This window comes from Hemitrygon akajei, chromosome 26, assembly GCF_048418815.1.
Source record: "Hemitrygon akajei chromosome 26, sHemAka1.3, whole genome shotgun sequence".
NCBI lineage: Eukaryota > Metazoa > Chordata > Chondrichthyes > Myliobatiformes > Dasyatidae > Hemitrygon > Hemitrygon akajei.
In genome coordinates, this window is record NC_133149.1 from 15591535 (window position 1) to 15605172 (window position 13638).

General features: G+C 43.3%; 1 protein-coding gene across 8 annotated transcripts in view; it reads left to right on the forward strand.

The window, feature by feature from the left end:
- LOC140716771 (rho GTPase-activating protein 32-like) overlaps nt 1-13638 on the forward strand; it is a 518900-nt gene that overhangs the window by 363926 nt on the left and 141336 nt on the right. For 7 of the 8 annotated variants that reach the window (XM_073029618.1, XM_073029623.1, XM_073029624.1 and 4 more), the window contains one exon: nt 5140-5277. In XM_073029618.1, the coding sequence (XP_072885719.1) occupies nt 5140-5277 (138 nt within the window). Of the gene's footprint in view, nt 1-5139; nt 5278-13638 lie in introns of those variants that run through there. The other variant, XM_073029625.1, reaches the window with a different exon arrangement.

A 13638-nucleotide genomic window follows, 5' to 3' on the forward strand; every position in this document is an offset into this window, starting at 1 on the left:
CGTTCGCTCAGATCTAATGCCGCTCGCCCCCACCTTCCCGTTTATCGCAAACCGGTATTTCCCACAAGACGCGGCGAAACCGGGTGTGACATCATAGCATCCCGCGATGTAGTACAGAAAACAAATATAGTTAAAACACTTCTAACTTTAACTAGAAATTACTAACAAATGAATTACTAAGCGAAAATATTATAAACTAAATAACTGCCATAAAGACAGCACAATGCTTTTCTTCGAGTGTTTTCCATGTTGATGAGGGTGAGTACAAATGACTGATTTACAATAATTTAATTGTGAAAGTGCGCTTGATTTATCGTACAATTTCATTGGACCTCTGTGAACTACTCATCAATTTTATTGGTCTACTGTTACGAGGCAAAATGTTTTTGGCGGCATGAAAAAAAATCATGCATTAGCCGCACCATAGTAAAGGCCGCAGTGTTCAAAGCTGTTCAAAATGTGGGAAAAAAGTAGCGGCTTATAATCCGACATCTACAGTAAATGTTTTGTATAGCTGCAACATGATTTCCCCAACACTTAAATTCAATGCTTTGCTTATTGGAAGTAAGCTTACCAATACAATCTTCATGAACCCGTACACTTCCTGTATAGTCACCACTTTATGGTCCTACATCCCAAGTTCCCTTTGTACATTTATGTTCCCATGATCTCTATAATTCCATAAAAAATAAACTTCGATTTGAGTAACTATTTGAGTTTTTCTTTGATCGGTTTTATAAGTGACTGGGTGATATTCTGAGGTTATGATAAGCCCTTTAAAAATGAATTTTTCATGCTTAATGCTTGTTGTGCAGCAATTGCATAGGTAGTCAACATGGTAATTTCACACTCCATTCCATAATACCAGAACAATAATATCCACAATGCCAACTGTCCCAAGTTACCACTTTAAGACCTATTGTAGCAGTTCCAACATGCTTCTTTACTGCTGATTCCATTCAAGTCCAGAACACCTGATTCACAAGCTTCACTTCAGCCCCAAAAGACTAATCCTACTTCAGTCTGTAGTCTCAAAATTGGGCTCCACTTCAGTTGCACGATACAAGCCTCAGGCAGCAATGGCAGGCATAGAGTGTTTGCTGCATACTTCCCCAACAAACTTTTCAGTCGTACCTTCCTGTAAACTGAGCTTGAGGGCATCCTTCCTCATTTTACACAGTTACCATCAGGGACCTTTACCTACTCACTCCATCACTGACTTCCAATCCAAGAATGGTTGCACCTCCCATGTTCCTGAGGATCAGAACTGTTGCATGTTTATTGAGTTTACGGTATATTTGGTTTGTTTAAAATGTTTGAAATTTGTTGCTGTCTTCACATGAACTGGCTCCACTCACTCATTATGACTGTATAATCTGTGGGAAAATAGCATTCTGTGCTTATACCTGTGTTGCAGTTCAAACGGGAGCAATTGGCTCTGCTGCAGTAAAAAGTGAAGACACTAACAGTTAAATTGACAGAGCACAACTGCTCCTTAGGAAAATAAATTCTATTCAGTAAAATTGCTTGCATTTGTCATCTTATTTCTTTATTGAAATTGGATGCACTAATTTTGCAGGGGATGCCTGACTCCCAGGAAGGTATTTCAAGAATTAAACAGAATGCTTCCAGAATTTTTTTTTGTTAGTTCTGGTACTATTTGTATTTTCTTTACTTTAGCAAGAAGTCTCACATGCATCTTTTGTGAGTACTTTTTATCATCCACAAAGGAACAAGTTTAACTACACTGAGGAAAGGATGTGTATGGGATATATTTTTTAATGAAAACAAAAACAGAAAATACTGCAAATCCTCAGTAGGCCAGACCATATCTGCAAGAAGCGAAACAGGATTAACGTTGTAGTTAACAAAAACACAAAATGCTGGCAGAACTCAGCAGGCTAGACAGCATCTATGGGAGGAGGTAGTGATAACGTTTCGGGCCAAAACCCTTCATCAGGAGAGAATGTTGTAGTTCTTGATTCTCCAACCCTGGAAGGAAAGAACTGAGTGCATTCACCCTATTCATGCCCCTTATGATTTTATACACCTCTATAAGATGATCTCTCAGTCTCTTGCACTTTAATGAATAAAGTCATGGTCTGTTCAACCTCTTCCGATAGCTCAGTCCCTCAAGTGTTGGCTACATCCTATTAAACATTTTCTGTACTCTTTCCAGTTTAATAACACCTTTCCTACGGCAGGGTGACCAAAACTGAATTCAATATTCCAAATGCAGCCTCAGCAGTATCTTGTAACAACTGTACCATGCCCTCCCAACTCATTGTGATGACTGATGAAATGCGTGCAATAAAGGAACAGTAGTTATAATGGGTGACTTCAATCTACATATAGATTGGGTGAACCAAATTGGTAAGGGTGCTGAGGAAGAGGATTTCTTGGAATGTATGCGGGATGGTTTTCTGAACCAACATGTCAAGGAACCAACTAGAGAGCAGGCCATTCTAGATTGGGTATTGAGCAATGAGGAAGGGTTAGTTAGCAATCTTGTCGTGCGAGGCCCCTTGGGTAAGAGTGACCATAATATGGTGGAATTCTTCATTAAGATGGAGAGTGACATAGTTAATTCAGAAACAAAGGTTCTGAACTTAAAGAAGGGTAACTTTGAAGGTATGAGACGTGAATTAGCTAAGATAGACTGGCAAATGATACTTAAAGGGTTGACGGTGGATATGCAATGGCAAGCATTTAAAGATCGCATGGATGAACTACAACAATTGTTCATCCCAGTTTGGCAAAAGAATAAACTAGGGAAGGTAGTGCACCCGTGGCTGACAAGGGAAATTAGGGATAGTATCAAGTCCAAAGAAGAAACATAAATTAGCCAGAAAAAGCAGCACACCTGAGGACTGGGAGAAATTCAGAGTCCAGCAGAAGAGGACAAAGGGCTTAATTAGGAAAGGGAAAAAAGATTATGAGAGAAAGCTGGCAGGGAACATAAAAACTGACTGTAAAAGCTTTTATAGATACGTGAAAAGAAAAAGATTGGTCAAGACAAATGTAGGTCCTTTACAGTCAGAAACAGGTGAATTGATCATAGGGAACAAAGACATGGCAGACCAATTGAATAACTACTTTGGTTCTGCCTTCACTAAGGAGGACATAAATAATCTTCCGGAAATAGTAAGGGACCGAGGGTCTAGTGAGATGGAGGAACCGAGGGAAATACATGTTAGTAGGGAAGTGGTGTTAGGTAAATTGAAGGGATTAAAGGCAGATAAATCCCCAGGGCCAGATGATCTGCATCCCAGAGTGCTTAAGGAAGTAGCCCAAGAAATAGTGGATGCATTAGTGATAATTTTTCAAAACTCCTTAGATTCTGGATTAGATCCTGAGGATTGGAGGGTGACTAATGTAACCCCACTTTTTAAAAAAGGAAGGAGAGAGAAACCGGGGAATTATAGACCGGTTAGCCTGACATCGGTGGTGGGGAAAATGCTAGAGTTGGTTATCAAAGATGTGATAACAGCACATTTGGAAAGAGGTGAAATCATCGGACGAAGTCAGCATGGATTTGTGAAAGGAAAATCATGTCTGACGAATCTTATAGAATTTTTTGAAGATGTAACTAGCAGAGTGAATAGGGGAGAGCCAGTGGATGTGGTATATTTAGATTTTCAAAAGGCTTTTGACAAGGTCCCACACAGGAGATTAGTGTGCAAACTTAAAGCACACGGTATTGGGGGTATGGTATTGATGTGGATAGAGAATTGGTTGGCAGACAGGAAGCAAAGAGTGGGAGTAAACGGGACCTTTTTAGAATGGCAGGCAGTGACTAGTGGGGTATCGCAAGGCTCAGTGCTGGGACCCCAGTTGTTTACAATATATATTAATGATTTAGACGAGGGAATTAAATGCAGCATCTCTCAAGTTTGCGGGTGACACGAAGCTGGGTGGCGGTGTTAGCTGTGAGGAGGATGCTAAGAGGATGCAGGGTGACTTGGATAGGTTAGGTGAGTGGGCAAATTCATGGCAGATGCAATTTAATGTGGATAAATGTGAGGTTATCCACTTTGGTTGCAAGAACAGGAAAACAGATTATTATCTGAACAGTGGCCGATTAGGAAAAGGGGAGGTGCAACGAGACCTGGGTGTTATTGTACACCAGTCATTGAAAGTGGGCATGCAGGTACAGCAGGCGGTGAAAAAGACGAATGGTATGTTGGCATTCATAGCAAGAGGATTCGAGTACAGGAGCAGGGAGGTTCTACTGCAGTTGTACAAGGCCTTGGTGAGACTACACCTGGAGTATTTGTGCAGTTTTGGTCCCCTAATCTGAGGAAAGACATTCTTGCCATAGAGGGAGTACAAAGAAGGTTCACCAGATTGATTCCTGGGATGGCAGGACTTCCATATGAAGAAAGACTGGATCGACTATGCTTATACTCACTGGAATTTAGAAGATTGAGGGGGGGATCTCATTGAAACGTATAAAATTCTAAAGGGATTGGACAGGCTAGATGTAGGAAGATTGTTTCCGATGTTGGGGAAGTCCAGAACGAGGGGTCACAGTTTAAGGATAAAGGGGAAGCCTTTTAGGACCGAGATGAGGAAAAACTTCTTCACACAGAAAGTGGTGAATCTGTGGAATTCTCTGCCACAGGAAACAGATGAGGCCGGTTCGTTGGCTATATTTAAGAGGAAGTTAGATATGGCCCTTGTGGCTAAAGGGATCAGGGGGTATGGAGAGAAAGCAGGTACAGGGTTCTGAGTTGGATGTTCAGCCATGATCATACTGAATGGCGGTGCAGGCTCGAAGGGCTGAATGGCCTACTCCTGCACTTATTTTCTATGTTTCTAAATAACTATAAAAATGGGAACTTGTCGTAATCATGCTAATTTTAGTTAAATGTATGAACTTAAAAAATAAACTTGCAATTAAATTGAATCGGTTCGGTATTGGAAAAAAATGATAGAATTAGTATTGTATCAGAATGATGCCTATTAACGAAGGTGAAGAAAAATTTGAAATTATGCCACAATGCTTTGATAATTTTCTACTGTGAAGATCATGTATGAGATTAAATAGATTTGCTAACGCAATATATTTTTTTAAAGCAGATTATTTTTGGTCATCTTCCAGTGATGCATGGTCAGTAAACTCTCCTCTATCTACAGGGCAGGAGTTGGATTGTGAAGCGGAGCTATGAAGATTTCCGGGTGCTGGATAAACATCTCCATCTCTGTATTTATGACCGCCGATTTTCCCAGCTGGTGGAGCTGCCCCGTACAGATTCGCTGAAGGACAGTGCAGAGGTATGGTACCTGTGTGTTGCTAATCATGGCTCATAATTAGCAGAGAGGGGGGGAAACCAGGAGACACGGGAAGTTGCAGATGCCCAAATCTGGAGCAGCAAGTTGTCTGCTGGAGGAACTCAGCCGGTCATGTAGCATCTGTAGCAGGAAAGAAATTGTCAACATTTTGGGTCAAAACCTTATGGATTGGTTGTTAAGGGAAAACCAGGAATAGTTTTTCTAACGTGTGCCAATGTAGACTAACATTAGAGCTTAAAAGCTGCAAACTAAAAGCTTGTGGTTAACAGTTATTCTCATAGGTATGTTCTCTTGGTATGTATTTGCCTCATGTAATTTTAGTGTGTGTTTCCCTTTAAGAGTTGGAGCATGTAACTAACTGCTGCTATCTGTGAGTTCCTGCAAACGCTTCAGTGTAGATGTGGCAGAAGCTGTCTGGCTGCTGAGACAATGGCATTGCATTGCATCTTGCACATTGAGTTCTTTAACCAGCTAGTCTCCAGTATTGTAGAAATTGAATGTCAGAATGATTTGAGGCCATTCCAAATGCATTTTAGCTGCAAAAATGTAGATCAATCACTCACTGGAATATCATCGGCTCCTTCTTTGTGCCATTTTTAACCCCCACCTCTTGATACTTGTAATCATTTCTCTCTGAGGTCTTTCGGTTATGTCTGATATCAGGATTTTTTTTTAACTTGGAAGATTTGCAGCACCCTACTGCATTACCCCTACACCTTCCACTCCCCTACACTACCCATTCCACAGTCTTGCTCAGGTCTAGGGACTTTATCTCAGAGTTGTTCTCATTCTTTTCAATAGCATGAATAGGCTTTTCTTGCTTGCAGCAGTTGTTTGAAGAATCAGGAAATTTTCAGTTGCTGTTTAAAAGTTATGGGAGTGATTTCCCCATAGCCTTTCACTGCCGTGCATTCATTGTCTCGCTGGTAGGTTCTGTAAATTGGTTACTTGATTGAATCGGGTACTTGCCTGTTGGCCACTGTGATTTGTTTAATTTCATCAAAGCTATCTCACGGCATAGAGATCGTTCAGAATTATAAGAAGTAAGTAAAAAAAAACACATTTATATTTGGAGATTCAAGCGACACTTTTGGGGATAGTTTACTTTTCAGTAGGTGTTATTAAGAGTTGAAGCAGCAGGTGTTTCATTCCCAAAGGCTTTCTCAGAACCAGATATTCAAAGCAGAGAACAGCAAAGTGTGATGAGAATGAGGATTTTAAAACAACTGAAGAAACTTGCAGATCGCCTGAGAAATGTAGTCAGCTTTATTAGACTGGGCCTTCATTTCCTGAGTGTGTATATTCAAAATTCAAAGTAAGTTTTATTATCAAAATACATATATATAGTACTGTAGGGTAACGTAATTGGGTGAAACATACATAATTCATAACCACTGACATTGAGTTGGGGTTCACTTTAAGTGGCTAGTCTGATGTGATGATATTATTACGTAAAGTACTGTTACTGCGCTTTGTTCAGTGTTTGAAGTACAAAAAATGAGTTGCTATGGTTTTTCTGAAACATAAAACACCTCACTTCATTTTATTTGTGAAAACCTACATTGGTGATCCCGATGCTCTAGGACGATTCCAGAGTTATTGAACATGTCGGCCAACGTAGTTGCTTTGAAACTGCTGGTGTTTTGGGAGCAAAATGCTGTTGCTTGGTTTGTACAAGTGGAGGCCCAATTCGTGCTGAGAGAAATCACTGCCAACAGCACCAAACATTTCTATATGGTTATGGCATTCAGCGTCTCTATGACTGCGAGAGTGGTGAGTCTGCTTTTACACCCGTATAAACATAATAAATACCGATTGCTGAAAACAGATCTTTACAGACTTTTGGACTTTCGGAGTCTGAGCACGCCAAATGGTTGCTCTCCTTGCCTGGCGTCAGCGATGCTAGGCCTTCAGAGCGAATCGACCACATGCTGTCTCTCTGGGGAAATCAACATCCTTGTTTTATTTTTATAAAGAGCTCTTCATGCAGCAAATGCCTGTTTAAGCTCGCATAGTCCTCGCTAATGCGGTCATGAAGGACTATAGGGAGCTTGTTAAAATGGCCGATTGTCTACACTTAGCTTGGCAGTGGTCCATCGCTTCTCCTTTCCCTACCTCTATAAGCCCGGTCAGCAAGGCCCCCAACATAAGGACACCTGCAGCTAGGAAACAAACGATGCCAGGCCTGTGTTTTTACCGTGCTCGCTTTGGTACGAACACTAGGAAGTGCTGACCGCCTTGCAGCTTCAACAGTGTCAGCGCATCAGGACGTCAGAGGTCTGTGAACACTGTGGGTTCCAGTTGATAGTGTCGTCTACTGTTCTTTACAGACACCCTTTCAGGGTGACACTTCCTGTGTCGCCGATTGATGAGAAGGCAAAGCGCGAAGTAACCTTGCTGGGAGGCCCCCAATGGCAGCAGGATCCAGACCTATGGGACACAATGGGTGACACTGTGCTTCAGTGGACACTGTTACACATGGGACTTCACCCTGGCTAAAGTCGCTAGACCTCTGTTTGGTGCAGATTTCCTGTGTGCCCTAGGACTGTTGGTCGGTCTTAAGAACTACCGGCCTGTGGATGTCAAGGACTTTGGGTCATTACCATACGTGCCCCTCCCCCAGAAAGTTCACCACCACGACTCTGTCAAGTGCATGCACCACTGCATGTGAATTTACTCAACTGCTGGGCAGATTCCCAAACCTCACCAAGTCCACATTCTCCACGGGGTCGAGCACCACATTTCTACAGCTGGCCTGCTAGTCCATGCCCACACTCGTAGACTGATTCCACAAAAGCTGGCAACAGCGAAGGCCGAGTTTGCCAACATGGAAAGACTTGGCATTGTATGCCAGTTGAATAGCCCTAGGGCTTTGTCCCTCCATATGTTCCCCAAATCCAATGATGGTTGCCGCCCATGTGGCAATTACCAACGGCTAAACGAGGCCACCACCCCTAATTGTTATCGGTTCCACACATCCAAGATATTTTGGCACATTTAGCTGGAAAGTTAATTTTTTCCAAAGTTGATCTAGTTAGAGGCTACCTTCAAGTGCCTGTGTGCTTGGGGAACATTCCTAAAATGGCTGTGATAAACCCTGTTTGGCCCCTTGGAGTTTCTGCGCATGCAGTTTGAGCTGAAAAATGCAGCGCAAATTTTCTAATGGCTGATGAACTGTGTATTAAAAGACTTGAGATTTTCTTTTTGCTTACCTGGATGACATATTTGTCGCTAGTGCATCCAAATCTGAACACGTATCTCATCTCTGCACTCTTTTCATGAACTTAAGCCAATGTGGGTTGACTATTTACTGTGCTGAATACGAGTTTGAGTTGATAACCTTTGACTTTGTCAGCCATCGCATCTCTGCAGAGGGTGCGAAACCCCTCCCAACAAAGGTTAGAAAATCTGCAGACGATGGAAATCCAAATAATGCACAGAAAGTACTGGAGGAACTCAACAGGCCAGGCAGCACCTATGGAAAAGAGTAAACAGTCAATGTTTTGGGCTCAGGCCTTTCAACAGGGCTGGGAAAAAAGATGAGACGTTGAAGCAAGAAGGTGGGGGTAGAGGAGGAAGAAGTACAAGGTGGTAGGTGATAGGTTAAACCAGGAGGGGGGGGGGAGGGGTGAAGTAAGGAGCTGGGAAGCTGATAGGTGAAAGAGATAAAGGGCTAGAGAAGGGGGAATCTGAGAGGAGAGGGCAAAAGGCCATGGAAGGAAGGGAAGGGGGTGGAGCACCAGACAGAGATGATTGGCAGGTAAGGAGATGAGAGAGGGAAACGGGAATGTGAGAATGGTGAAGGGGAGGGGCAATTACTGGAAATTTGGGAAATCGATGTTCATACCATCAAGTTAGAGGCTGCTCAGACGAAATATAAGGTGTATGAGATGCCAATCAAGCGCTTTCCAAGATGGCCCTACAGGCACACCCACTCCCCATTGCACTCATAGCCATTATTACTGATGCTTCAGACTATGTTGTGGGTGCTGTACACAAACAGCTGGTCGGAGGTGTGTGGCAGCTGCTCGCCTTCTTCAGCCGGCAGCTTCGTTCACCCGAAAAGTAGTACAGAACATTTAATCATGAGCTTCTTGGTCTCCATCTGGCTGTCTGCCATTTTCATTTTCTTCTAGTGGGCTGCCATTTCACTGCGTTCGTTAACCTCGTGCACGCAACGGGCAAAATATCAGACTCTTGGTCTGCATGGCAACAATGTCAACTAGCCTACATATCCCAGTTCATAACTGTTATACAACATATCAAGGGGAAAAATAATGACATGGCTGATCGCCTCTTTGAGGCTGTACACATAGGGGTTGGAGGTGACGATGCCATCATGACAGCCAACCAAGTTACTGACCCAGAGGTCCAGGCTTACCGAACAGCAGTTCATGGGCCTGTGTTTGGCTGATATTAATTTCAGGGAAGCTGGGGTTTCCCTCCTATGCAGTATCCCAACAGGTCGCTCTCTCTCCAGAGTGCCCACACACTGGAGGTGGACTGTTCTTGACTGCATTCATGGTCTCTCTCATCCGGGCCGGAAGGCCTCACAGAAACTGGTTGCACTAAGGTTTGTGTGGCACAGCCTGAGAGAGGGCGTGTGTGATTGGACTGCAGTCTGTGTGGAGTGCCAGTAGGTAAAAATTAACCGTCATGCTCAAGTGCCACTGGTACCTTTTGAGGTCCCTGAGCAACAGTTTGACCATGTCAATGTGGACCTTGTGGAAGAGGGAGTCTCTTCCCCTCTCCCGCAGTTTCTCGCATCTCCTTACCATGGTGGACTGTACCACCAGGTGACCAAAGGTCATCCCTCTAGCATCGACGACAACCGCAGACGTGGCTCGGGTGTTCATCAGTACCCGGGTTGCTTGGTTTGGCACCCCATCTGATGTTTCCTCTGACCATATTCACATCAGACCTTTGGGCTGCGATGGCCCAGAACCTCGGCGTTAGGCTACATCACACCACAGTCCAATGGCCTACTGCGATGGCCCAGAACCTCAGCGTTAGGTTGTATCACACCATGGCATATCACCCACAGTCCAATGGCCTACTGCGATGGCCCAGAACCTCGGCGTTAGGCTACATCACACCACAGCGAATCACCCACAGTCCAATGGCCTACTGCGATGGCCCAGAACCTCGGCGTTAGGCTACATCACACCACAGCGAATCACCCACAGTCCAATGGCCTACTGCGATGGCCCAGAACCTCGGCGTTAGGCTACATCACACCACAGCGAATCACCCACAGTCCAATGGCCTGCAGTCATCCATGGCTGAGTTGGTATACAGGCAACCATTATAAGTGATGCAATGACGCCAGGTCGGCCTCTCAACAGCATTCTGCTCTCCTCAGTAAATTCAATTCCTTTGCACCTGTTCCTACCTCCCATCATGGTGTATGGCACTCTTGGGCTCCTTTTTACCTACATTCCGCCTCCTTTGTTTTTGTCCGCCATGATGCACACCAGCATCACCAGGCCCACTTACAATGGCCTGTTCCTCATTTTGGAACCAAGAGAAAAGATTCTTATCATAGATAAGAGGGGTAAACCTGAATGTATTTTAGTAGATCAGCTTAAACTCGGCCACTAAGATTTGGAGGATTCTGTTACCCATGCCTCTGCTGTTACAATATGACCACGAGCATGTCAACACACTTCTTGGACGAGCCAGCAGCACCTGCTATTCCACCACCCATGGAAGATAGGACCTAAGCTGGGCGGCTCGTCTGAGCTCCAGAAAGGCTCACAATGCCAGTTTTAGTGAATTCTGGAGGGGCCTGTGTAGGGTAATGTAATTTGTGGAAATGCACATAATTCACTACCACCAACATTGAGTTAGGGTTCACTTTAAGAGGCTGTTCTGACGTGATGATGTAATTACATAAAGTACTTCTACCGCGCTTTATGTTCAGTGTTTGGAGTACAATAAATGAGTTGTCACGGAATTTCTTAAACATAAAACGCCTCCACCGTGCTTATTTCCTTTTCAAAGAAGAGCTGCTCTTAATCACTTAATCACTTAATCACCTGGAGTACTTAATCACTTACTTCACACCAAAGCCTCTTGAACCAAGACTTTAGGAGACTCCTGGAGCTTCGAAAAATAGAGGACTATGGGTAACACTAAGTAATTTCTAAGGTAAGGGCATGTCGGCACAGCTTTGTGGGCCAAAGGACCTGTACTGTACTGTAGGTTTTCTATGTTTCTATTTCCAAATACTACCTTGAAATCATTTTCTTGCAGGCATTTATGGGAAAAATAAAGAAATACAATAGAATCTAAGAAAAAAATACATAAAGACAGCCAGACAAGCAGAGTGCAGAAGACAACAAACTGTAATTCAAAAAAAATCAATACTGAGAACGTGAGTTGAAAAAGAATCCTTGAAAGTGAGCAATTAGATCATAGAATCAATACGAGTCATGGCGAGTAAAATTATCCACACTAGTTCAGGAGCCTGATGGTTGTAGGGTAATAACTGTTCCTGAACCTGGTGGTGGGAATCCTAAGGTTTCTAAACCTCTTATCCAATGGTATAAGTGAGAAGAAAGAGGGTAGGAGGTTTAGAAATCTTAGGATTCATGGCTGAATGGTGGGGATCTGTGATGATGGATGCTGCTTTCTTATGGTAACTCTCCTTGTAGTTGTACTCAGTGGTTGGGAGGGCTTTATCTGTGATGAACTGGGCTGCATCCACTGTCGGCTTTTATGTTCCTGGGCATTGGTGTTTCCAAGCCAGGTCATGGTACAACCAGTCAGTTTGCTGTGCATTTGTCGAAGCTTTTCAAAGTCTTAGATGATATGCCAAATCTATGCGAACTTCTAAGAAAGTAGATGTGCTATTGAGCTGCCTTTGTTATGGCACTTACATGTTGGTCCCAGAACAGACCCTCTGGTATGTTAACACACAGGAATTTAAAGATACTGACCCTCTCTAACTCCGATCACCTGTTGAGGACTGGCTTATGGACCTCCAGTTTCTTCCTCTTGTAATCAGTAATCAGCTTTTTGATCTTGTTATCTTTACCTTTTATTCTGGCAGGCACAATACTCTCAAAATTTCATTTTTGAAAGTCTCCCACTTACCAAGTACACCTTTGTCAGAAAACAGCCTGCCTCAATCCACACTTGCCAGATTATTTCTGATTTTATCATAATTGGCTTTTCTCCAGTTTAGAATCTCAACCCGCAGACCAGACTTATCTTTTTCCATATTTACTTTGAAACTAATGGCGTTATGATCACTAGATGCAAATGTTACCCTACACAAATTTCTGTCATCTGCCTTGTCTCATTCCCTAATAGCAGATTCAGTATCGCACACTCTCTCTTTGGGAGTGTTGGGTACTGATTAAGAAAACTTTCCTGAATACATATGATGGTATGGGAGCCCCAGTCAATATGTGAAAGTTAATATCACCTACTATAGCAGCCTTTTGTTTCTTACAACAGCCTGTGATCTTTCTGCAGATTTGTTCCTGTAAATCCCTCAGACTGTTGAGTGGTCTGTAATATAGCCCCATTAACATGGTCATTATTTCTCAATTCCACCCTTAACTCCCTCACCAGCGAAGTTCTCCAGTCTGTCCTGACAGAGCACTGCTGTGACATTTTCCCTGTCTAGTAATGCCATCCCTCCTCCTTTAATCCCTTCCACTCTGTCACATCTAAAATAACGTCCCTCTGGAATATTGAGCTGCTAGTCCTGCCCCTCCTACAGCTAAGTCTCACAAATGGCTATCATATCATAATTCCAGGTGTTGATCCGTACCCTGAGCTCATCCACCTTTCCTACGATACTTCTTACATTGAAATATTAGTAGCTCAGGACACTATTTGGACCATGCTCAACCTTTTGATGTCTGACTTTCTCTGAAGTTTTAAGAACATCTGTCTCCACAACCTTTTCACTAACTGATCTGGCACTCTGGTTCCCATCCACCTGCAACTCTAGTTTAAACCACACTGTGCAACATTAACAAACCCTCCTGCTTAGGATATTAGTCCCCATTCAGTTCAAATGCAAACTGTCTCTTCTTAAATTGCATCTTTCCTGGAAGAGAGCCCAATGATCCAAAAATCTTATGCCTTCCTCCTACACCAACTCCTTAGCCATGTGTTAAAACTATTTCTGGCCTCACTAGCATGTGGCACAGGTAGCAGTCCAGAGATCACAACACTGAAGATCCTGCCCTTTAACTTAGCACCTAACTTCCTGAACTCCCTTTGCAGAACCTCGTCACTTGTCCTACCTACGTGGACCACGATCTCTGTCTGTTCACCTCCCACTTAAGAATGCTAAGGTCTTGAGTCAAGATGTTCTGGACCTTG